The sequence below is a fragment of the Dermochelys coriacea genome, chromosome 20 (assembly GCF_009764565.3).
Source record: "Dermochelys coriacea isolate rDerCor1 chromosome 20, rDerCor1.pri.v4, whole genome shotgun sequence".
NCBI classification, from domain to species: domain Eukaryota; kingdom Metazoa; phylum Chordata; order Testudines; family Dermochelyidae; genus Dermochelys; species Dermochelys coriacea.
The window spans coordinates 2,362,718-2,388,268 of record NC_050087.2 but is presented as its reverse complement, the minus strand read 5'-3'; the positions used below and the strand labels follow the sequence as shown (position 1 = coordinate 2,388,268).

General features: G+C 53.8%; 1 protein-coding gene and 1 non-coding gene across 5 annotated transcripts in view; one reads left to right on the top strand and one right to left on the bottom strand.

The window, feature by feature from the left end:
* The window catches only part of RNF41 (ring finger protein 41), a 31,845-nt gene extending 17,128 nt beyond the window's left edge, over window positions 1-14,717 (top strand). For 3 of the 4 annotated variants that reach the window (XM_038378280.2, XM_038378281.2, XM_043506509.1), the window contains 5 exons: window positions 3,385-3,497; window positions 9,350-9,621; window positions 10,623-10,758; window positions 11,384-11,487; window positions 12,977-14,717. In XM_038378280.2, the coding sequence (XP_038234208.1) occupies window positions 3,408-3,497; window positions 9,350-9,621; window positions 10,623-10,758; window positions 11,384-11,487; window positions 12,977-13,328 (954 nt within the window). In that variant the 5' untranslated portion in view covers window positions 3,385-3,407 and the 3' untranslated portion in view covers window positions 13,329-14,717. The remainder of the gene's footprint in view (window positions 1-3,384; window positions 3,498-9,349; window positions 9,622-10,622; window positions 10,759-11,383; window positions 11,488-12,976) is intronic. The other variant, XM_038378283.2, reaches the window with a different exon arrangement.
* A 10,627-nt stretch (window positions 14,718-25,344) lies between these two features.
* TRNAS-CGA lies at window positions 25,345-25,426 on the bottom strand. The gene has a single exon. It is a non-coding gene; the product is annotated as a tRNA-Ser (tRNA).
* Between the last annotated feature and the right edge of the window lie 125 nt (window positions 25,427-25,551).

Genomic DNA, 25,551 nt, shown 5'->3' with positions numbered 1-25,551 from the left:
TAGAACGGCTGTTATGAAAGCGAGGAAGATAAATTGGGTGGGACAGAATACGGGTGGAGGTCTTTATCCTCCAGCCTTCAAATGACTCCGGGGTCTGCGTCGGTAGAGATGAGTGTGCCCTAGAGCCAGTGGATATCAAGCGGACACACAGACAATCTGTTCCGTAGATAGTGCCCAAAGCCATTTTAACCGAGCAGAAGGCTTAGTTCACTGGGAACCTCTGGGATCCAGAGGACACAAATTTCAGAGGGGTAGCCGTGTTAGTCAGTATCAGCAAAAACGAGGTTTTTGTGGCCTTGTGGCACCTTAGAGACTAACAAATTTATTTGGGCATAAGCTTTCATGGGCTAGAATCCACTTCATCAGATGCATGGAGTGGAAAATGTAGGAGCAGGTATAAATAAATACATGAAAAGATGGGAGTTGCCTTACTAAGTGTGAGGTCAGTCTAATGAGACAACTCAATTAACAGCAGGATACCAAGGGAGGAAAAACAACTTTTGTAGTGGTAATGAGGGTGGTCCATTTCAAACATTTGACAAGAAGGTGTGAGTAACAGTAGGGGGAAATTATTATGGGGGAAATTAGGGTTAGGTTTTGTAATGACCCAACCACTCCCAGTCTTTATTCAGGCCTAATATGATGGTGTCCAGTTCGCAAATTAATTCCAGTTCTGCAGTTTCACTTTGGAGTCTGTTTTTGAAGTTTTTTTGTTGACGAATTGCCACTTTTAGGTCTGCTATTGAGTGATCAGGGAGATTGAAGTGTTCTCCTACTGGTTTATGAATGTTATCATTCCTGATGTAAGATTTGTGACACAAAGACACTGTGACAAAGCCACGTGAACGTATGTCTTGTGTAGTGTGGAAATGAACCTTGGATCTCCATGCAAGAGTGCCAAATGGTTTTTTGGTTAAAACTCTTAAAAAGATGTTAATCTCCCTTTTGTTAATGTAAACCGCACTCTCAGCACTTGACTCTTCCTGGGGAGAGCTATCTTGCTTGGAAAACGCACCATCGTTACCACAGAGATCTTCGTTGAACTCTTGGTGTTACGGCTGACATAAATATGGGTGGATTTGCTTTCCAGGGCTGTTTTGGGTTTTGGGGAAGAAGAGCTGCGACCTCCTTTGCTATCCCAGACTGTCTCTGGCATTCCTGGACCATCTCTAGTTGCCGAGTGAACTGATGCCAGGCGACTGGATTGTGATGGGTTAGTTCAGGAACTGGGACAAAACTCAAATGTGTTTAACGCTGCTAAGAATTTTGGGGGTACTTGGACCAATAGGATGATAGCTTTCAAATGAGTGACAGGGTCGGCGGCGACTGGCTGGCTTACCTTTTGATGTCATAATCAACCCCCCTTACTGTTTGGCTTATAGAGCGGAGAGGAGCAGCTCCAGTCACAGGCCATATGTGGACTTCTTAGTTCAAGGGTTAGGAGCCTTATGTCTCCTGCATAGCAACTTTTTGATCTAGGAAGATCCTCTGTAAGAAATGGGGGAGACCTTTTAGACCATCATTGCCAGCTGCTCTGATACCCTGGAGATGTGAGTGGGGTTACCATCTTCCTGCAGGATCTGTTGGTGAGGGACTGTGAAAGGACCTTTGTCCCAGTGCAGGGCCTTGTGAAAGGTTGCGGGTAAAGGCAGGAACTTCATGATGTGCACAGGTACTCCTGTCTTTTTTACCTATGTGTACTGTGATAGCAACTACAGACCCAAACAAGGTCAGGGCCCCCACCTCACTGGGCACTATGCTGACACCCCAGGCCCTGATGTGGAGAGCTTGGAGGCTAAACAGAGCATGTTCCCCTGAGGGGTGGATGGTGACATGTGACTCAGAACATTCTCACCTCTGATGTTTTGATGTTGGTTGTGATCATGCTACATAATCTCTACAGCCTTCCTCTAATGTTCCAGCACACCTGGAAAGACTGGAAGCCCATGTGTGTAGGAAAGACTGGAAGCCCACGGTAGCCCAGTGAATTCTGTGGGGCTCTAAAAGTGCTGTATCTTGAGGATGCGCAAGTGACTCATTAAGACACCTGGAATTTAAAGCAGCACCTGAAGTTTTACAGTACTGGAATGAAAGGATCTGTTTCCTGAATCCTGGTTTAGGAGCAGAAGAACTGTAGGGACATGGGAATAATTTGGGCTATGCTATTCCTGTATCCCAGACATTACAGGGCTCCTGTGTGAACTAAATCCCCGTCTCCATCCGGCTCTTCTGGGCACAGGGAGCAGCTAACTGCAGACAGGGTGTGGCATGCTCACGGCTCGAGAAGGCTTGCAAGAGGAGAAGCTGCACTTTAACCAAAGAATGGACACTAGGATCCCTGACTACTGGGCAGTACACTGGAGTTCAGGTGGCGCTGTGTAACCAGCGCAGGTTGACTGCAGTGTCTCTAGTTCCCTGCATGGGAACCTGCTGGTGGAGAAAGGGAATGGAAGCTGCCAAAGGGAATCCGTGCATTGGAGAGGATGATTGGGATGCAGTTCTGTGGGGGAAGAAACCTGAGAAATTAGGGCTAGGGTCAGGACTGGAAGGGACCCTCCTGGGTCATCAGGTCGAGTCCCCTGCGACCGCAGACATCCCATTCATAAATGTATCCAGCTGGGTCTTGCTGGAGGATTTGTGCTGTGAGGATTTCCAGACGGAGTTCCTGTCGCGGGCAATGGCCCTGGGGCATGTGCTGCAGTGGCATGTGCTATTCAAATTATGATAGAGCCTTGAGACCCTGTCTGAGTTTGCCAGCTCATTGTGCCAGGCATGGCTCAGGTATCTAGTCAGGGACTGACAGAGCCTACATAGCTGAGACGGGGTGGGAGGGGAAACGGCGGCAGAGAGAGACAAAGTGATTTGCCCAAGATCACCCTGTATCAGTGGCAGAGAACGGAGCTAGAATCCTGGTGGTCTGAGCACGTCTGGTGCTTGCTCTACTTGTCCGTAGTGTCCTGGGCGCTTGGTGCCTCCTCTGTCTTCTCAAGCACAGATCCTTCAGTAGCGAGGACAAAAGAAGCAAGATAGGAAAAGCTGCAAGTGCAGAGGGATGAGTAATGCCTTGTGGGGGAGGGAAGTGTGCAATTGGTACTAGCAGGAGAGCAAAACTGAGGAGCGATTCAATGCATGGAAGTGGGGCTGACAACAGTGCACCACACCCTATTGTGTAAGGACTTGGAGCTGGTCTGCGAGCCCCTGGCTTAGCATGCAGCAGGCTCAGGTCTGTTTCCAACTCTCCACATTGCAAAGAGGGACTTAAAACTCCCAAATCAGGCTCTGCCTTCAGAGGAGCAGAACATGAGTCTGTCCTTGCTTTCCTCCCGGTGTGATCCCTGCAGTTCTCTGCCTGCCCCTGATCTCCTTCCTTCTCTCTCTTTCCAGGGTTCTGGCGACGGTGATGAGCAATGGGGTATGATGTAGCCCGCTTTCAGGGGGATGTTGATGAAGACCTTATATGCCCCATCTGCAGTGGGGTCCTGGAGGAGCCGGTGCAGGTAGGTGCCAGAAAGAGCACTAAACCAGTTCCTTTCCGCTGTCGTGATCGGCGAGATTTACAGGGGTGATTCCATACTATGGTTTTATCCCCATTCTAGCGAGTGCGGGTGGATGTTAAATGCACAGCCATGTATGTGTGAAAAGAGAAGCTTAATGTACAAGTGCAGCTCCGACCCTTCTGATCGTTGCTTGAAAGTAGTGGCTTGCCAAAATCAGCCTAACCAGGGTTAAATTGCTGTGATCTAACAAATACTGGTGGAAATCTGCTGAAAGCTGCTAGTATATAAACATACTAGCTATTTCAGTTAATCACTTTTAAAATGCAACTGCCGCAACCTCCGCGGGTGCTGAGACCTACCAGAGGCTCTGGAGCTGGTGTGTGCATTGGCATTTGATGGTTCTATATAAAAAACTTCTCCCGGCATTTTGCATGCGGCGTGTTATTAGGGTTAGGGTTCACCCCGGCTTCTCAGAACTCCACCTGAACCAGCTGATCACCAAACCAGCCGCCTTCCCGAAGTCTTGCTCCACACCAGCAGAAGAGAAGCTGTGTACTCCAAGGGCTTGCTCTAATGCCTCCAGGGGCCTGAGCTGACAGCCTCTCCCCCATCTCTTTGTGGCCGTATTCATCGCATTGAAAGGCCAAATTGTTTTGTTGCAGAGACTCGCAAAGTGGATCTTGGTGTATTTCCACTTGCTACCAGCAGGCTGGCAGGTCTCTCCCTTTGCACTTTGAAGTGTGCTCCCCTGGGGCACAGGCACCATCTTCTGCCTGCTTTAGGAACGTGTCAGCCTGAGGTCTGCCAGGCAGCCGTGTGGAGCAGCCGCCAACATTCATTAAACATTCTGACTTGACCTGCCTGCCAGGCGTGATGATCCATTGCGGGAGAGCAGGGCTCCAATCCCTGTTTGACAGATGCAGCTGAAAACCCCCCTCCCCCATTGTCCCAGGAGGATATCCTTGCCAGGCACCTAGAGTGGACTCCAGGTTGACCCATACTTGAAGGGGGAGACAATAGTTACGTTCCCAGCAGGAACTGTGGCTCTTGGAGATGCTGGAGTCAGTGTGGATCCCATGACCTGCCCTCCATCCTGGCTCTTCAAAGCCCTCAGCAGCACGGGCCTTGAATTGTGAGGGACTTTCCTCCTTTATGCCTGGGTCTGGATGCACGCGGCGGTCCAGGTGCATGGGCTGCCCTGAGGGATGCTCCTGTTTAAAAAAACAAAACAAAACAAAACAAACCCCTCTGACTGTGCACGCGGGAGGTGCTTATGCATCTCCAGTGGGACTCATGCCGATCACATCTGGGGAATCCCCATTTCTGGAGGGTATCTGATGACCATTCTTTTCTAGCAGCAGCAAGATTTCGGGCTTGCTGAGTCTCCTCTCCCCCTGCCCTCCTCCCTGTCACCTGTTAGGAGCAAATGTTTGACCCAGGAAAGTGGAGGGGGTCCAGATTGTGAACATTGCGATCCTTTGGCACGTCATTAATAGCTCAGTATGTTCAGAGCTTTCTTCTCCTCACACACGCGCACAATCCAAACGCAGGAGTCGCTTGCACAGAGCCAGGCCAGCCGCAGAAGCAATAGGTAGTCTAGTCAGCCGGCGGACCTCTTCAAGCCTTTATCTGTGGGGAAGGGTGATTTTTGGCTCCCAATCTTGGGAGCATTCGTCTGAAATGCCTGTGAAGCCACAGAGCGGTACAGCGGGTGGGTTGCTTTGGGTTCTGTACATCTGGTGGCTGCTGTTACAGTGTGGAGCCCGAGGCATAGCAGAGATGGGCCTGTAGATAGTTACGTAACCGCTCTTGTTGCGAGCTGTCGCTCTGTGTTTGGAGGTGATTGCTGGGCCCAGGAAGGGGGGAATCGTTGCAGGAGGGAGGCCGGGAATACTGTGACCCTAACTGCTCTGCTCCGTATGTAACATGCACAGTGAGCAATCCCGACTGGGAAAAGCATTAGCATTCGCCTGGGTGGTCTAACGCTGGGCACGAGGGCTGAGACTTGTCCCTGGGGCTTGGGTAGAGATCGTAGCAGCTGTCTCTTACAGGTGGTGGGAGGGTGAGGAGTCCTCCTTGCACCCTGGTGGGGGGGGCGCTACCCATTCACCAACTTGTTGGAGCGGGTTCAGAGTCAGGCTGTGCATCAGCAGCATCACGGCAGTGCTGACAGTGTGTTATCACACAGCACCTGTGCACAAAGATTTTCAGACCCCAGATCCTTCCTGAGGTCCCTGTGACCTTACGCCTGACTGCGGCACAGGTAGTGTTCCCTTTAGGAAGTGGATTCTTTCCCTGCCCCTTATTTGCATCGTCACCCGTGCAGGGACACGAGAGAATTTAGGGTTTGCTCTGTTACCCCCTTGGGCATTTTTGCAGCTGACGGAAAAAATCCTGAAATTGCCAGATAACCAGCCTAGGATCTGAGGGATAGCAGGGACTCCGGCAAAGCTTGGGGCCTGCTCTGAGCAACTCGAGTGATGTAACTATTTTTTTTTTTAAAAGGCCCGTTAGAGCATGAGTGACAGTAACACAAAACTTTGCCGTGAACAAATGCACTGCAGTGCGGCTAATGGAAAGTTGAGCCGCCCAGGGATGTTCAGCTGGGACTCTTGATCAGCAGTGACTGCAATGCCAGTAAGTTGTGGGCAAAGTGCAAGTCACAACTCTTTGCTGGCTGAAGTGTTTTGCTGCTTGCTAAGCTGTCTGTGTTTGGCAAAAATTAAATCTGACGTCACATCACCAGTAAACAATTTACTGTGACTGGGGAGGGTGGTGTAGTTTGTTCTCTACAGATCTTGCATCTGTGACAGACACGTTCACTGCATTTTTATCTGAACTGGTGTTGTGCAACTGACAGGAAGGACAAGAGGATGCAGGGGATAACCACATGATAGGGCAGTAACGCATTGCACGTCTAACAACTTCCATTTGCTCTGAACATGAGTTGGTTGGTTTCTCAGTGGGCAAGAATGATGTAAATCCAGGCAAGTTTAAACCACTGACTTACATTATTGATTTAAAGTAAAACATGCTGATTTAAATCAGGTTGATACTAACTTAAAAACATGCACCCATTGTACGTTTAGCTTAACACTTTATAATGAACTAAATTATAAATGCTGGATTTTAAACGTCAGAAGTAGGAGGCTACTGAATTTTACAAAACTTCTACGAGCAAAAGAACAAAATGTTGGAAATGTGAGTCTCTGATCCTGCAAAAATTGTGTGGCTCAGTTTTTGCATCTGTTGCTACAAACACTATGTTAACTGTTCTCTTAATGGCATGACGTCTGTCCCTTCAAAATGATTTTCAGTGTTAACAGTGAAAAGTTGTATAACCTTTCAGTATATTATTGACGTTATTATGAATGTTCATACACAGCAAAATGTTCAAAAATAGCCTGAAGTTAACATCCGAAGGGTGAGATTTTTCAAAGCGTAAAGGCCAGATGTTTAAAGGTATTTAGGCACCTAAGTGACATGGGTGTTCAAGTCCCATTGACTTCAAGCTGCGTTCCCTGATGAAGGAGTGTAGCCTAGCAGAAGCATTCACCTTTCTTGGCATGTGGAAGTTTGATCTATTGGAAGGTGCTGTTAGTTGCAGATACAGCAGAAGCTGTTTGCGTATCCATATTTGAGTTTGTGGTGGCCTTGAAGTCAGGATGTTTATGAAGCTCCAGAATGGTCTCTTGCTGCAGAGAGGGGCCTAAAAATGTGAAATTCTTGGCAGAAAATAAATCGAGGTAAAATCTGAAATTCAGGTAACAGTTCTGACCCTAACTAAAACCTCCGCTTTAGCAATTTCAGACTGTCCAATGGGGAGAAAATAAAGAACTAGCAACACATTAAAAATGGATTGGAATTTTGTAAATGTTCTAAATGCACTTTTTTTAAAAATCAGAACTTTATCCAGCTTGGCACCTGATTTCCTTTCCAAAAGAGCTGAGCCACCCGCCCCTCCCAGGGAAGTCAGTGAGCTTTGGGATTTCTCAGTCCGTCCTGAAGATGAGACTTCTGATCTTTCGGACACCCCTCATGTGGTAGCTAAGTACAGCACTTGACTGGCTCTATGGCACCGAAATTAACCGTCTTATCCAAGGCTACCCAGCAAGTCCACATTGCGCTGCACGGAGTAAATTCAGGAATCTGGACTCGTCATGTCCTGCCTCTCAGGGAGCGTCCCAGTCTAGTTATCTGGCACCTCCGTGTTTGCTTCCTTGCCCTGGCTGGGAAGGAGCCGTTCGTATGCCTGAAGGAGGGACATGGTACGGCACAGCTAGGCTAGCACCATTTCCGGGGGAAAAGAAATCGGTTTGTTGTGGTTGGAGAAGCCCTCCTAGAAAGCTTCTAGTGAAACAAGTATGTAAACAGGATCCTGGCCAGCCTGGTGTTGCCACTGCCTGTTAAACTGACCCCCTGGAACAGGGGCTCCCTGGTAACAGCTACAACCCTGGCAACCAACCATTCCGGTGTCACAGAGACTCCCAGTGCTGAGTGCCAGGAGCCGACTCTCCAGTGCGGTTTGGGTTCTGCTCTGGCTTGTGTCTGTCTATTTCCCGGGGGCAGAAGGAGTTAGCAGAGTTGATGGGAAAGATTTCAGCCCAGGCGGGATAGCCCGGGCTGCAGAGCTGGTTCTCAGTCTCGCTGCAGCGAGACGCGCTGTTAACCAAGGGCAAGAGCAGGGCCTCGGGTCGGGGGCAGTGACCTAGGCGGGTGCGAAGGCCAGCAGAGCAAATAGATCATGAAGGGGAGCCAGAGCCACCAGGCCACCCAGAGTAAAATCTGGAACTGAGGGTCTTCTTCCCCCCCGCTTCCAAAAAAAAAATTCCCCTCCCTAGGGTGTCCAGGCCAAACCTAACTGGGCTGTGAGCCCACGTGCCAGGTCACAAACCCACTCAATTCGGGGGCCTTCTCAAATGCAGGGTTTGGGGCAAACGGACCCTTCCTCCTGCCTGGGCCGCCCTGCAGAGTCCAGTGGGACCGTGATGGAAAGCAGTCAGTTCCACCCTCAGCAGCTGGGAGGCTTTCCATTGTGCCAAGCTCTGCACTTGCTCTATTGTCTTCTAGCAACCGCAGCTGCCTTCGTTTTCCAAGGTGGTAAGGCCGGTGAGTTGGGGTGTCTAACGGGTCTAGATCAGTGTCCCTGAAGGGCGCTTCTGGAAACATTACCAACAATGCTATTGAATGGGCTGAGGAAGGCTAATGCAAGCACTGCCCCCAAGCGTTCTGCCCGCTGGGTACTTCCGGACTTGCTGGACTCCAGGCAGCGGCGTTCTTCTCCCCACCCAGGGTCCTGCAGCTTTTGGACAGATTTAACCCTTGAGCATCTGACCCACCCCTGTGTGGACTTGTAGTTCTGGATTTCTGCTTTCCGGAGGAAGAGCTGATGTGTTTCTTGCCCCTAAACGTAATACTTGTATAACTGTAACTTAAGCCCAGTGACAGCTTTCGCCTTCCTGCTGCAGTCCTTGAAATGCCCAGCTGGGTAAATACAATGAAGTACCATTCTAATCTGCTCCCGAAAAATGCATCCATTTAGCATCCCAACCCTTCGTGGCCTGTCAAGCCTGCGTTTAAAGAGACGACAGCATCTAGTGGGTGGAGCAGGGCAGTGTGTGACAGCTCTTGCGCTATGCTTGAGGCTTTGCGAGCCCTGGTTTGTGGTTGGGGGATGGATGGGGGGGAGTGTTTCCTCACCTCCCAGGCAGGGTTGAGAGGCAGGATGGACGATGTTTGCAGGCCTGGTGAAAGGTGCTGGCTTTGCCCATCTGCCCTAGGCTTTTGCGGGCGGAGAATGAGACTGGGGGTCGGGGTAAGTCACTGCATCCTGTGGTTCTTTCCCCATGCAGGCTCCGCATTGTGAGCACGCCTTCTGCAACGCCTGCATCACCCAGTGGTTCTCCCAGCAGCAGACCTGCCCCGTGGACCGCAGCGTCGTCACTGTGGCCCACCTCCGCCCCGTCCCTCGGATCATGCGGAACATGCTCTCCAAGCTGCAGATCACGTGCGACAACGCTGTTTTCGGCTGCACAGCGGTCGTGCGACTCGACAACCTGATGTCTCACCTCAGTGACTGCGAACATAACCCAAAGCGGCCGGTGACGTGCGAGCAAGGATGCGGGTGAGGATTATTCTTGCTGGATTGTTTCCTGGGGCTGAAGGGGACTGGAGAGAGGGGAGGGCTTGGCTCAAGTTTTAAAGGCACTGAGGCCTCAAATAACTTGGCCTGAGGGTCATACTTTCAGGAGACAGCCTGCTCCTGGGGGTGAGGCCAGACTTGTAGCCACCCGTGAGGCAGCGACAGAGCTGGGAAGAAGACTGATCTCCCCACAGGCTGGGAGTGCACAGGGCTGGGTAAACGACAGCAGTGCTGCGCAGGGGAGGGCTATCCAGGCTTGGCCATCACAGCTAAGTCTCTGAGCCCGCAGGTAGCTGGTGTCTTGCTCTTCTTTAAACTTCATTTTACCTGCCCTGGATTTCTAGCCCTGGAGACTGGGGGCGACTTTCCTAAGGTCCAAGTGGCAGTTAGGAACCTAAGTCAGTGAGACATGTAACCTCATATCCACAGAACAAGGTGTAGCATGAGCAGTACCTCCTACCCACGCCCCCTTCCCCCAGGTTGGCTGGAGCAGGGCAGTCGGTCTCCGGCCTCAGTTTCTCTGTGAGTTGTTGGCTGGGTATTATGATGCATGAGCTGTGCGGAGACCACTGGCTGTCCGGGGGGGGCCAGGCTATTGATCCCAGCTGACCTGGAGGTGAGTGACTCCGTATAGTAGGTCTAGCTACTCCAGGGCCTGGTCTCCAGTGGTGGCCAGCACCAGTCAGTCAGAGAAGAGTGAAAGAACCCTGCAGTAGGCAGATGTGGAATCACCCACCCACCTTCCCTGACCTCATCCTGATCTCTAATTGTTAGATCAGTTTAAACCCTGACTCATGAGAGCTTAAGATCCCATCCAAAACGCCTGTGGCTAATTATAATTCAGGCTAGTTTGATGTCTTGCTGCAAGTCCCCCAAACTTCGGAGTTTGTTGTGGGAGCTGGCTGGGTTCTGATGCTCCTTGCTAATCCCGAGCCCTGGCCTGTTCTGTCTTCCCCTGCCATCCGTTCTCTCTCTCCCTGCAGCTTGGAAATGCCTAAAGATGAGCTGCCGAATCACAATTGCATCAAGCACTTAAGGTCAGTGGTGCAGCAGCAGCAGACGAGAATTGCTGAGCTGGAGAAGACTTCAGCGGAGCACAAGCATCAGCTAGCCGAGCAGGTAGCCACTTTCACGTGGGTGTCCATGGATGGGGTTCTAGTTTGCTCCGGCCTTCTAGACTAACAGCTTCTCTTGCCGGGTGGACTCTTACCTGGCACAAATATTGGACAAATGAATCTGATGGTTAAAAACAAAAGGCAGCTTGGTAGACCACTAGGTTCTAGCACGTGCAGTGTCTGTTTGAATGGGAGCTTCCTCTCCCAGCTCCAGGCTGTTTGTCCTGCATCGAAATCCTCGTCCCGTGGGGTCCCCTCCCAGCGAGCGTTGTGCTCTGCGCTCACAGGATTCGGACGTGGGGAGGATGGCAGCACTCCAGGTACTCTGACCTCGGTCTGTTTTATGAGCTCTCAGGCTCCCCAGGCGGGCCCACTGGGATGCGGAGAATGAGCAGGAAAAATAGTGAAGGGTTAATTTTTTAAAAACTCTGCTTCCACCACCTGAGTGTTAATGAGACAGCCAGGTCTCCTGCTGCTGTCCTGTGTGGGGCTGGACATAACAAACCTTCGGTTCAGAGCCTGGATTGCAATCCATTCCCAGCCCTGCGGGAAGGGGGGAGGGCAGGTCTGTGTCTGTGAGGGATTCCTGTCTGTTGCAGACATCTCTCCATTTGCCCTCCCTCTTGCAGAAACGGGACATCCAGCTGCTGAAGGCCTACATGCGAGCCATCCGCAGCGTCAACCCCAACCTGCAGAACCTGGAAGAGACCATTGAATACAATGAAATCCTAGAGTAAGTGCAGCTGCTAATGCACAATCCCAGTTAAAATGGGGGCATGCCTCGGTGAGTAGGTTTTTGGGAGGCAGACGCAGGGGACTGATGCATCAGCTCAGCTGGCAAGACTTGGGAACAGTCATTAAATCCCCCCAGCAGATTCAGGACCAAGCTAAGTGAGCCACAAGAAAACCCATAATCTTAAAGCAAGCAGGACGTCACTAAGGACGTTTTGCTAGAGAGCGAAGTCTGGCGACTCAGCCCTGTTCACGTTACAGGTCCCACCAGCTGTAAAATTCTGTACCTGCAGCCAGTTCGAAACCAGTGAGTTGCCGGACCGTGTCCTGCCCATGAAAATGGGGCTGGAAGAAATGGCTTTGGAGCTGATCCTTGCACCGTACTGGACAGATGGGAACTGGTGGAAGGGTCAACTCACCACAGCTCAGGAAAACTGAATTAACCAGAGTTAATAAAACGGTATCAAAGGAACAGGGAGAAGCTTTACTCCGGGGGTTCTCAGACATGGACATGGGTGTTCACTGGAGTTCTGGTGCATCTGCTGCCATGGGAGGTTAACACTGTCCTGGGCAGGGGCGAGACGCTAAATGGTCATAGTAGGTGGATCTGAGAGGCTTGAGGGAAGCAAGCCCATGAAGAACTTTGAAGGACATCTTGGGTAGCTGTGAAGGTAGCTGGGAAGCCAGGGATGTGGCCCCACTTTCTGGAGCAAGACATTGAGAACATGCTTGGCTGGCTCACATAGGGTGGACCAGAGAGAGGACTTTCATTCGTCGCCAAGTTGCAGTTACGGCTTGGAAAAGGATTTTGATGGGAAGAAGTTCTGTGAAGGGGGCTGTGATTTAAGGTCCAGAAGAACTCTGAGGCATCTGACTTCAGGAGCAACATATCGTGAGTTAAGGAGAAAGGAGGAGAGCAGGGACATGGGGCAAAGGGCTCTGTATTGACAGATGTCAGCCTCTGAAGCAGTTAGTAGTAGGAAGTTGTGGGGTAACCAGATGTACCTCCAACATTGCTTTTAGCTACTTGAGCCTGGCAGATTGTTTTCTGTCATGGGCATGATCTCTAACTGCATCGGTTTCTGTGCCATGTTCTCCTTCCGGCCTCATCCCTTCTCTCCACCAGAAGTGGGTGCAACCCCAGCAGTGCCCAAGGGAGCGGCTGGCTCTAACATCCATTCTCCACTAGGTTTTACGAAGGAAAGCTGGTGGTGGGTTTTCTGGATCCATCCCAATTCCCCCCAGAGGGGGCACCTGAGTTCTTTGGCACTGCCCTTTCTGAGACCATTATAAGCTGGCTCTATAGTCTGTAGATACCCCAGAACCTCTGACAATCCTTGATGATGTGGCCAGCCTGCCTCTGAGGATCACGTTGAAGTAGCCGTCTTGCATGTCTCGTTCTCTGGCAGAGCAGTCCCTACCTGCCTGTTAGCACTTACTGTCTCCTGGGTGTCCCTGTATTTTACCCATGGTGTCTTGGTGTCTTACAGGTGGGTGAACTCCTTGCAGCCTGCCCGGGTGACGCGATGGGGCGGGATGATCTCCACGCCGGACGCTGTGCTCCAGGCGGTCATCAAGCGCTCGCTGGTGGAAAGCGGGTGCCCCACATCCATCATCAACGAGCTGATCGAGAACGCCCACGAGCGGAACTGGCCGCAGGGCCTGGCCACCCTGGAAACCCGCCAGATGAACCGGCGCTATTACGAGAACTATGTGGCCAAGCGCATCCCCGGCAAGCAGGCCGTGGTGGTGATGGCCTGCGAGAACCAGCACATGGGGGAGGACATGGTGCTCGAGCCGGGGCTGGTGATGATATTTGCACACGGAGTGGAGGAGATCTAAAGACTTTTAAAGAGAGAGAAACATTTTGTGCTTGAAAAAAAAATAACTTGTCTAAGCCGCTGACATCTTCTCCCCACCCCCGTCAGTCACAGCATTATATCAGGGCATTATTCCTCCAAGCGTGTGGCTCGTAATTTAAAAAGCGATTAAAGGCCTCTGGCAAACGCTCCCTCGTCGCGCTGGGCAGTCACCCAGCATCAAATGCAAAATGCGGTTTGCCTCTTGCAGCAGATCCGCCTCCCAGTCCGGTGTCCGTGTGGCTTCTAACTGGCTTTGAAAAGCACACAGCCCCTTGAAACACTGCGGGCTTTAGAGCAGGCCTGCTAGGGCCTGAATGCTGACACCTCTGCCGTCGTCCTGGCATCCTGGCGTAGTCCAAACCAAACGGGCCAGCGGATCTCGGCATAGTGCTGCCCTGGGGTGACCCAACCGCACGGTGTTCACATCTGTTCCAAAGCTTTATTTTCCCCCCACCCCCCATACCAGTTTCTTTCCTAACTCTGAGGCACCTGTGTGAAAGCCACAGCTCTCCAGCCGGCTCACACATGCATGTGTGGTGTGCAGGACTGCAAAGGCAGGTCTCGCTTTGCAGCCTGAGGTGGGAAGGGGGATCCTGCTCAGATACGCTGACGGTTCAGCCGGGGGGGCTAAGCCGCAGACACGAGCGATGCCAAATAACTGCCCCCCCTCTCCCCACAAACAAGTAGTGAGTTCAACATAACGGTATTTTGCAGCCAAACAGCTGAGCCGTCGAGCAAATGCGCTCTGGAGCTTGGCCATGTGGCCTTATGCTGTGTTGGGGAGAAACCCGGCTTTAAGGGGGAATTCGAAGTGGAACTAAACTCCTTCCTTGGACAGCCCTCCTGCTCTGAGCCTACCGGACACTCTGAGTAAGGAGATGGACTCCAGAAGCCTGTAATGTGGACAGCCTCTCTACCTGCCATTGAAGGTAGAGAGCCTCCACTTCTTGCCCAGAACCTAGATTCAGCTGTCCTGTTTGTGTGTGCGTTGAACAGTCTACAAAGAGCTTTATGTATTTTTTCCAGACACTTGTGATTGTGATTCGGTTTTTTTGTACCTTTTTTGCTTTATTTGTATTTTCCCTTTATTTTATTTTTTAAATACAGTGGCCAGAAATGCTGCCAGGTTCAATTAATTTTATTTGTCGGGAATTTAATTTATTTGCATTTGTGGGATTTTTTGTAGGGGGTGGGGGTGGGATTTTTTTGGTTTTTGTTCCTTTCTTTCGGTGTTTTGTCTTGCCTGGAGACTTTGTTTCCTCTTTAGTTCATTGTTTTGTGCCCAAAGTGGCTGCGTGTGGGACAGGGAGTGAATTGTCAATAAATAAGAGGTTCTGATTGCTTTAAACCAGACCTTGACACTACCATCCCTTCGGAGACTGCTTGCATCTCTTTGGTCTTCTGAATAGCTTGAGCCTCCCCAGCTGCTAGCCAGAAGCTGGGAATAGGCGACATAAATTGGCCGGGTAAGAGTTTGAATTCCCAGTTAACTGCTCCACAAACAAGCACCTCCCCTGGGTTCCCGTTCACAGTCGGTCAACAGCAGAGCTGCCTCCGCTGCTGGCAAGGACTCGTACTGAGATCAGACCCCCGCCCCTCTGCCCCAGCCATCTGCCGTACCCTGCCCCAGCTGGCAGAGCTGCCCTGCAAAAGAGAGAGTTCTTGGAGACCATCTTCAGGGGCAGCAGCTGTCCAGTGGGCGATTACCCTGCAAACCATCTCCATTGCTGAAATGGGAGGCTGCCCAGATGTAGGCTCTGTAAGAACTATGTTTCCCATCATGCCTCACTCTGATCGGCCTCGGTCAGCCCAGCTGTATGACACTAGAGAAAGGTAGATGTGGTCGAGGGTCTTGGAGGGAGCTAGAAGTGCCTCCTGGTGCTCTGAGCAGAAGAGGCCTCCCTTCATCCAGCTGCCTGATACAAAGGTGTGTCCCCTTTTTTTTTTTTCTGGTCCTGGAGCTGCAACGCAGACCATGGGCAGGGAGATGCTGCATGAGAACTTGCTCTTGAGCCGCGGTTTTGTTTCACGCTGTCCAGATACTGTTCAGTGGACATCCGGGGAAGCCTTTGCATCCTCCTTTAGAGGCTCTGTAAACTGTAGCAGGATTTCAGTTTGGCATTCACCTTTACCGCCCGACCTGCCTGGATGGAGTTTTTAGGGTCCTTCTTTTACTGCATTTTTGTTTCTCTTTCAATTGGCAAATTTGCTCGTGTGGGTTGGTTTGTTTTTGTTTTAATGCAGCATATTTCTTGAGGAAATCCAGCTAGTTCTCTGTTTCAGGACATGGCTTGGCTTTCCCCCTGCAGTTGGAGAAACTCTTTGTTGGGTAACTTCATAGTTTTCCGTGTGTCTCGTATCCTACATTACAAGCATCTGGCGTGTTCTTCAGAAGTCAGATCAGTTTGAGGTATGGAGCGGGTTGTATTTGAACTCATGTCTCGATGATGACGTGTGTGGAAGGGGAATTATTGGGTAGGAGCTCTGCCCAACCCAGACCCTTATGCTCAGGAATTAGAAAAAGCTGCTAAATCCAACCTGGTAACTGTATCTGTCTAGCTAGTCTCTTCAAAAAAAAAAAAAAACAAAAAACAAAAAACCTGATTCCCCCGCCTCCACTAGACCCTTCGCATCCAGAGATGGCTTCCGTCTCCTTTCCACTGGAGGAACTGGGCGCTCAGAAATAAGACTAGACTTGCAATGGTGTCTTCGCTGGTCCATAAAAGTTGCTGGTTGTCTTGTGTGTGCTGTTTAATTGTGTTGACTGCACTAATAAACTGCCTTTTCTTGACTCTCCAATCCTTCATTCCGATCTCCGGGCGCTCTCTCCTGCATGGAAACGCTGCAAAACCTGCTTCTGCTTTTCCGTGACCTTTCCTTGCCAGCTGCCTGCAGTTCACACCTTGCTGTATACTCTCTACAGACTTCTACCACTGGAGATGACCCTACAAATGAGCCTCTGCCTAATAACTAGTTCTCTATGCAAGTCCCTTGTTTGGGTGCCAGCTAAAAACCACTATCGGCTGTGCACCGCGGCTGGAGTCTCCCAGCATGAGCACTCCTGGAAGGGTTATTACTCTGCTGCACAAAGGAATCCCAGAAAATACCCTGGGGAGTGGAAGGGGGGGGGAGGCTGTGTTCCAGGCGACACCATCCTGAGCGCTTGACGAGCCTGGCGTTTCGTTGGGGTTTTGCAAGAATCTGATGCAGGGACAGCTGGGCTCTGCTCTGCTAACAAAAATTCTTCTGCTGATCCAACCAGGCGACTTGCTGCAGGGCCACTTCGGTAGCTCACAAAGCCCTGGGGGGTTTCTGTTGGATGAGCCTCTAGATGGGAGGTTAACCCCGTATGCAAGGGGCTGGGGCAAGCTTGCCGATGGCCTGAAATTATGATGGACTCCTCAGGAAGTCTCCCCCACTCCAAGCTAGGGCCAGCCCACAGCATTTCAGGGGGGGTAGAGACGAGCGTATTTGGGGAAGAGAACATCAACTGTTGTGTTCACATGGTCCCTAGTCCTGCCAGACCTGAGCTCATGTTAGTCACGAAACTGGCTTCTCTGTAAGCTCCGTCTGCTTCCCCACTGAGCAGTCATCTCCGCTCTCCTGCCCTGGGTTTGGGCTCTGTCCCCAGGGGTGTTCAGCAGTAGTGTGTTTTGACGTGGTTGCTGCACCCCCTCCCTCCAGGGCATTCGTATCAACAGCTGGGGTTTCCTAGACCAGGCTTCTCTTAGGTCTGGCTTGACGGGTTAGCTGCCAATCTTTATTTTTGGAGAGAAGCGGCTCTGCTGCCTTCACCCTCTCCTAGCGTTTCCCTGAGAGTGGCATGCACCCCCACCGGCCCACTGGAAGTGCCACCAGTCACTGCCTGGGTTTGTAGAGAGCCTGAAACAATGGCTCTGAGGTGGAATTACCCCCAGTCAGCCCAATGGTGCTAATTCAGAGCCCAGTAGGGATACTTTAAATGTCCCCATTCTTGCAGGCAGTGAAAGCATTCTCAGTGGGGAGGAAAGATCTGCTTTGCAGGACTCTGTTCCAGCAGGGACCCCTGGCTGCCAGCACTTAGCCAGGACCCAGCCCGGATTGGAGGCTACACTGCTCAAGCCATTGCAAAGTTAGCAGCAGGAGTGTCCTAGGGTGGGGAGGAGGGGGACGGGGGCATGGCAGGCTGGGACTGGACCTTTGGCTTATACTTTAGGGAAGCGTGTGTGTGAATTCTCCCGCTTATTCTTAAGCCTCAAGTATCAGGAAGGCCGAGTCTGCCTGGCTCTGATGGGTGGTTTGCTGGATAGGGGAGCTCTTTCCTGATAGGTGAGGGGGAGTGGTGAATCTTTGACCAACCCCCCACTTTTCCAAGCATTTGACGGGGTCTCTGAGTGCAACAGGTGTTGGCAAAAGCAGCATTTTGAAATAGTCTGAATCAAGTTTGTTGCCCCGCCCTTGCGGTCAGCTCCTCGCCTGGCTCCCCCTGGGGCTCAGGGTCAAACAGCCGGAATGTTTAACCCAACCTCTCCGCCAGTCAGGAGCCCTAACAGGCTTCCCACCCCGAAAAGACGGGTGTGGGGGGGTTCAAATACAAACTCCCTCCTCCTCCCTCCCTTTCATGTCTGTCTCCTTTCATGGGTAACTCAGCCTCTGGGAGCCTAGTTCCTTCCCAGGGCCGTTCTGTGATGGAATCTGTCTCCAAGATGTTGGAATTGCTGCGTGAAGAGTAAAGACTTAAAGCTCCTTCCACCCTGTGATGTGCTCAAGGTGATTTTATTCTGGAAGCAGAGGCCCACAGGCCTGCTGCTTTCGGCGCCTTTGTCCCGTGCTACCGTTTACCCTCTGCGCGGTGAGAGATCCCACGTGCTAGCGCTGGACAGGGAGATTTCAGCAAAGCAATAAAGTGCCTGAAACCACTCTTGCTTATTGCTAAAAGCAGCCATGGCAGCAGGCCATAACGTTGGCGCGCAGCAGCCTCGTGAAAGAACCTCGGCTACAGCCCCTTAGTCTTCCTTACGCTCCCTTGGGGCCCTGTGTGCTCTGGGGGCGGGGGAGGAGAGCAGGGGCTGGCCCCACTCCACTGTCTGCTCTGCGCTCTTCCCCCTCTGTGGTCCTGGCTTTATTCCAGCGGCTGGGTAGGGTCCCCCCCATGAGGACCAGTTCTGGTGCATACTGGTTCCCGAGGCTGCCAGCGACAGGTTCTGCGCTTGTTCAAACGGCCTCAGGCTCTTCCGGCATCTAGTTCCTCCATTTCCTTCCCCCCCACACACACACCCGTGCAGCTGGGCGGACAGGCCAGACGCTCTTCAGGCCCCTTCCTCCTGCAGTTGGGCTGGGTTCTGCTTGCTGCAGCCGGCATCTGTTTTCCCTCCGGCGCTTTGCGGCACCAGAAATGCCACCACCGCCGCCTCCTCCAGTTTGGTCCTCTGGGCGTTTTGCGAGAGGGGGAAGCTTTGTTAAATGCTCTCCACGGGATGGCGGGTTCTGTCTTTAATCTCCCAAGCCCCTTTCCCTAAACCGTCCTTCCCCAGCACTGTTCCAACTGCCCTTGTGCTGGGGGGGAGCATGGCAGCTGGTTAAGCCGTGCCCAGCACACTCCAGGGGCAGGATGGGTTTGTACAGAGCGTGGTCCGCAGGAGGCTGGGCCTAGGACTGGGCTCCGATGTGCTGGAGCAATGACCATCAGGCTGTCTGCAGGTTCAGCAGCATTGGGACAGGGGTGGAATCTTAGCCAGGGTTCCTGGGGAAGTGTCATGGGCCAGCAAACGACCGGGAGTGGCGAGGGGTCAGGTGCCATCTCCGCTTAGTCATGGTTTCTCTGCCTTGGCCTGGAGGGTCCCTTCTGCACAACGCCGCCCAGGAAAGCAACAAACCGGCCTCTGCTTACAGGATGGGATGCTCCCACCTCTCCCAGGAAATGCTTTCAGGCTTCTAAGCCTTGTGACCAGCAGCTTGTTCGGTCTTTCCCCTCCTCCAGCCGGGCCTAGGACGCACCCGGCAAATGCCTGCAGGGTGGGCGAGAGCCTATTGTCCCGGGGTCCCAAACATGCCCCCATCTACTGACACTAGATGGGCAGAATTCACTTTATTTGATCGTTTTGAGGGAGAATATTGCTGATTTTAGCTCTTTGATTTTTGTATCGATTTTTAAATTTTCAGTTGCACAAAATTCTGGGTCTTTAGCATTTTTTTACATTGATTTAAATTTGCTGGGAACTTATGGCAGGGAGAGGTCAGGACCTAATGATGGAATGAGGTTCAAAAAGCTTCTGAAGCGTTTTGTCACTATCCCATCTCGAAACACACCAGAAGTCACCCTGCTACCTTCTCGAGCAGCGGTTTTGTCGCTTTGCTGCTGTGTGTGCTCTGAAACGGACGGGCCCGCTCTTACCCATCCAAATCTAACCCCAGACACCGGGACACGCACAGACTGGGCTCTACGCATCCTGCCAAAGGCTAGGAGTGCGGGGAAGGTGCGACCGTGGGCTCTGCCTAAGGCCCGGGGAGCTGATTCTGTGGCTGGAGTAGATAGACTATCCTTAGCATGAAGGGCTTTGGGGTAATTGACCGCTGGCCAGGCCCGCGGGTCCCCATATGCCTTCAGGGGAGAGCTGCTGGCGTTTTCATGGTTACAAGGGTCACTAATGTCCCCCATGGCTCCCTCATCTTGCATGGCTCGTGGGTGTCCAATTTCTTCTCCCCTTTTTGATCTCTGCTCTGCTAATGATCAGCCTGGGCCTGGCAGGGTGCCCCGGAGGGAGTGGGTGCATTTACTTCCCATCTTCTAGCTCCAGAAGAAGAAAGGCGAGGCCTAATCCAGCTTCAAGAGACCTGGCTCTGCTGCTACCCTGTGACCCTGGACACCTTGCTGCTGCTTTCTGTGCCTCTGTTTCCCCTCCCACCCTGGGGCCTGGTTGCAGTAGATGGTAAGCAACCCAGGGCAGGGATGCACTCCACACTACGTACGGCACCCTGCACCTCTGACGGCTGTTGGAGCTTCTAGCCACTGTTGTGATGCTGCTGGATGGAGGGAGGGCATGTAGCAGCTTGTACGCCCATCTCATTTCCCCCCCCTTTGCTGTCTGCTCTTGTGGCTGGGGGGGGCAGGGAGTGCTAATTGCCACGCACCCCACGGCTGACTCCATCTCTTGTGTCTCATCACAGGCTGTTGGCTCCCAGGGGTAAGGCCTGGCTTTGTTATGAGGGGTGGGGGCAGCACTTAATTTGTGCCAGGGCTGAGCCCCGGCACCTCTGGGCCCGGCAGTTCAGAGCCCTGACACTTCTGGACGTGTTGCAGCAGTTGTGAACGTCAAAAAAATCCTTGAGCCCTGGCTGCTCTTTCATTACAAACTAAGCACTGGGGGGGCCCCTGATCCCTTCTTGGAGCTTGCCTGTGATGCTGTGGTACCCGCATGACCGTCAGCTCACCTGGCCTGAGCCAGCTACCATCCTGCCACCAGCCATGTTCCTCCAGCAGGCCCCCAACCTGCTGGGAGGAGCCGGATCTCTCAGCCCAAGCAGGGAAATCCTCGGCGGCTCAACGGTGTGAGGCTGGACCGGACCAGACACTAGATGGCTCCAAGGCTGGGCTACAAATGAATGAGAATCGCCCTGGACACTGGCACCAACGAGCTCCTAGCTTGGACTCGGCTTTATTTTCCTCGGTTTGAATTTGTCCAAAGTGGCCTCGAGCCGCTGAAAATGGCCTAGCGGAAATAGTGGCGGGGGCCGGGACACCAGCCTGCGAAGCTTGTACTAGGAGCTATGGGGGGCAGGTTGGGCGCCCGACTCCATGGGCTGCTGAGAGCTCTTTGAACTGGGCAGGGTGAGGAGACCCCACCCCAGCCCCCAATGTGGCCCAGATCCTGCTTTCCGTCAGGCCCTGTCCGGGGGGCTCTATGAGCCACCCACAAATAAAATACATTGGGGATGATGGGAGTGACCCCAGAGTCCTTATACTCGAATGCATTGGCTGACGTCTTCCACTGCCCCTACTGGGGGCATAAACCATGCGAACCTCTGCTGCTCCGTGGAGCTCTGAGCTCAAGGGGCAGGTGCTGCAGCGGCGAGGGGCACGGTGGGATGAGCCGCGGTGTGGCCCTGCAGCCCATGATGCCGAACTGGGTCAGAGCTGGCGCCAGGTCGCCCCAGGGAGCGGGTAGCGGTGTGGCAGCTGGGGGGAGATTCAAACCCCTGTGGCCGGCGGGATCCCCTCCCCGCACCCGGCAGTCGCCCCGTTCGAACGTTGCTTGTGCTTGATTGGGCGGAGAATCCAAAGCGGGGGCTGGTCGGCTCTTGGGGGGTAGGGGTGGTGTCTGCTCTGGGCCTGTACAGCGCCTAGCACAGCGGGCTCCCGGGTGTCTCCCGGTAGCGTCTAGAAGCCCCAATCAATGAGTGAGGCGGAGCAGCTGCCCCACCCAACGTCCCACCCCCCAGCCAAGTGCAACTGGAGCCTCGCCCCATTGGGCTGCCTTAGGGGGCCCTCTGCTGGCAGGAGGGCGCTGCCAGGCTACCGCCCCCAGTTTGCCATGAGTCCCAGTGAGCCTGGGACAGCCCGGGCTGGGCAGCTGTGACCAAGGCGGTGACGTCAGGCAGGGGGTGCCCTGCTCCACGCCCAGGAGCCACGTACGCGTAGGAAGGGGCCCTGCCTGGCCTGACAGCCGGGACAGACAGGGAGGGGGGATTGCTCACTTTTTACTGATGGGGAAGCTGATGCCCGGAGAGACGAAGGACCAGACCTTCCCACGAGTCCAGGTGCTGGGGGCCACGGCTGAAAAACTGCGGGGACCGAGCACTTGGGAAACTGGCTCTAAGCAGCTAGTCCACGGGCGTCTTGCCCGAGCTTGGACGTGAAGCCAGCCAGGGTCTACCCGCAAGGCCCCCGCAGCGCCCCGCAGCAGGCACAAGACTAGCTGCAGGGAGAAGCCACTAACCTCAGGTTCTCTGGGGGTGGAGGATTCATGGTCAGGATTTCAGCCAATCTCAGCTAGGGGGGTTCAGAGGAGGACCAGCCGTTACCCCCACATCTGCGCCTGAGGATGGGACGACATCTTTGCTTGAATTCAGCATGAGTGTCAGGGCTGAGGCCACCTCCGTGAGGGGAAAGTTAAACCTGTCCTGGGCATGACTGCAGCACCGATGAGCCCTAGCTATGGGCCCAGACCCGACTGCGCTCGACGCTGCACAACGATCTAAGCGTCAGACAAGATCCCTCAGCCAGATGCAGACGGATGGTCGGGGCAGCCCAGGGGACCACTGGGCCAGCCCTGGTCAGCAGACTGGGTGAGGGCCCAGCACGGCAGCTGCCTGCCCGCTCTCAAGGGTTGCTAGGCGTCCTGGCAAAGCAGGTTTTAAACAGGACTGGAAGGAGGCAGCTTTGTGGGTGTGTATGGGGGGCTCCTCCCCTCCCCAGCTAGTGCAGACGCGACTCCCGTTCCAGAACCCCCAAGCTCTGGGAGAACGGTCTGGTGGCTGAGCTCAAGGCCAGGATGGGGCCGCAGGAGATCCGGGTTCATGTGCCTGATCCTGCCGCAGCCTGGCTGCCAGTGCCCTCCTCTCTGCCCGGGAGGCTAGAATGGGATGATTTCTTCCTGGTGGTTGGTTTTGTGTTCTGTGTTGGCACGGCACTGGCTGTGGTGGGCATGCCCGTTGCTCCTGGCCCGCTGCTGTAGACCCCCCGAAGATTTGTGTTTCAGTAGCACCTGGGAGTGCTGTCAGGGCCCAGGACCCCCCGTGCTAGGTGCTGGACAAACACACCAGAATGACAGCCCAAGCCCCAGCGTGCTGCCCAGCTAAGCACAGGACAAAAGATAACCGCTGGAACCAGCTGGGGGGAACCAAGGAACGAGACATGATTTCTTGCCATTAGCTGAGTTTTGCTGTCCCCCTGCACTTCCAGGCCAGCCTTGCCGCCGAAGATGGCACAGACCCAGAAGGGGGGGGGGGGGGAGATGGCTCTGTGCTAGATAGAAACCAGTCCCCAGATCGGGGATGGGCCCCGGGCCGCAATCCCACAAACCCATTACGTAGCATTGCACCCAACGGCTCCTTCCCCAGAGCCCTGGGACTCGCCGGGGACCTGCTGACCCGTGTCAGGTCTGGGTCACGTCGGGTGGAGAAAGGTCAGGCTCAGGTCGGCGGGGCTCTCCCGCTTCTGGCCATGGGTCAGCGCAGCGGCGGCTGTGTGCCCCCTCCTGCAGGTAACTTGGCCTTGGGGTCGGGTCAGAAAAAGACTTGACCAACCTGGGCCCAGGCCGGACCTAAAACATAGGCCCCAGCAGACCTCAAATGCTTCCTCCTTCTGCCAGCAAGCCGAGGGGGCTTTTATTTTGAACGCATTCGCCACGCTGCTTGGACTTGTCCTGGGGGCCAGTATGTCTTGTTTCAGGTGAGGCTGATAAGAGGCAGCCAAAATGAACAATCGGTAGCCCGAGTATTGAGTACGAAGTTTTTAGAGATTAGCCACTGAGCCAGCCAAGTCCTTACGCGGACATGGTCAGCAGGCAGGGCGGCCTGGCCTCACTTTGCGGACCCTTCTGGCTGCCCTCTGCCTGAGTTTGTGTTTTTCACGGTAATTTTCACAATATTATTTTGGGTGGGTGGGATGTGATTTTTGCACTTGCTGATGAAACCCGCCGGCCTGTTTTATCTCCTGCCAAGGGTGCTGCCTGCAAGCAGGGGCTGGAGCCAGGAGCAAAGCGAGATTGTCACTTCACAGAAAGTGGGTTGAATCTGTTTCGGGTTTGCACTGAGTGGACAGGGTGGGCTCAGCACAAGCTGCAGTGGGTCCTGCTCCCGTTTGGCGGGGGGCAGCCCAGGCTCTGCCCCATGCTGAGGAGGCTTGAGAACAGAGCCCCCCCTTTAATAACAGGCTAGAGAGCCGAGCTGCTCTGGGGGAGGTTCCCCGGCCCCCTAGCTATGTGCATGGTACGGGTGGAAGTCACTGTTTACACTGGTGCGACATTCTGAGCCCCGTGGTTTGCACGGATGTGGTTGTACCGGTGCAGCTGTGTTGTGGCAAACCGACTCCAGCAAAGACAAACCCTAATTCTCTGCCCCCCATCCCCCAATTTTTCCCAGGGCTTTTCATCTGTAGATTCAGTCCAGCTCTCTGCCCGCCGCGGCCTGTATCTGTGGGTCTGCTGAGCCGAAAAGTCATCGCTCAGAACAAGGAGCGCAAATATCCCCTGGCTGGGCACTGGCACCCAGAGCCCCAGGGATGTGGGGCAGGGCTGGGGTTCTAGTCAAAGGATCAGGAGAAGAACTGGGGGAGTGGGGCTGGCGGGGTTTTGGTTGATGGCAGGTCCCCTTCCCTGCTCTGAAATAGCCCCGCAGCCTGGCAACTCCAAACTGGGTGTGGGTGAAGGTTCCCAGAGAAAAGAGCCCATAAATTCAGCTGTACCCCCCGGCCCTGCAAAGAAGGGACTGCTTTCCCACTTTTGGGGAGTCCCACCCTCCGCCAGCCCCCTCTCCCTGCAAAGCATATTCAGCATTCTAGCAAACTCCCTAAAAATTCAGAGATCTCCCCACCCGCCCTGCGCTACACTCAGCAAATCAAGATGTGCTCCCCCCGGAGCCAGTTCTGCAACTGCCCCCCACCTAAAAAATTGCACATCCCCCTCCACCAGCCATGCCCCCCACCCCAGCAAATAGTACAGCTGTGCACCCCCCAGGACCAGCTCTGCAACCCCAGATCACCTCACCCCCACACATCCAGATGTATCCCTGCCCTCCTCTGGGACCCCCCCATCCAGACATGCCCCCCAACTCTGCAACCCCCGCATCCAGATGTGCCCTACAATCAGCTCGGCAGCCTCCCCCCCACCCCAGATGTGCCCCTCCAGCTCTATAGCCCCCCATCTTCCAGTAAATGTAGACAGCCCCCCGCCCCACTTTGCAGCCGTCCCTGTGTGTAGGGGTGGAGCTGTCGGTCCCGGGCCGCTCCCCGCTGGAAAGGGGGTTTATTAAAAGGGGGGGTGAACGCTCAGGCCTCCCCGCCCACAAAAACGCGGCGCCGTCACGAACAGGATTCGAACCTGTGCGGGGAAACCCCATTGGATTTCGAGTCCAACGCCTTAACCACTCGGCCACCGTGACACCCGGCCGGGCCTGCGCCGAGCGCCGACTAGAGAGGCCGCGCGGGCGGGGGGAGCGACTGAGCCCGTCCCCCCAGGGCGCTGCAGCCCCCCTCCCCCACCCCAGCACCCCAGGGGACCCCCTCC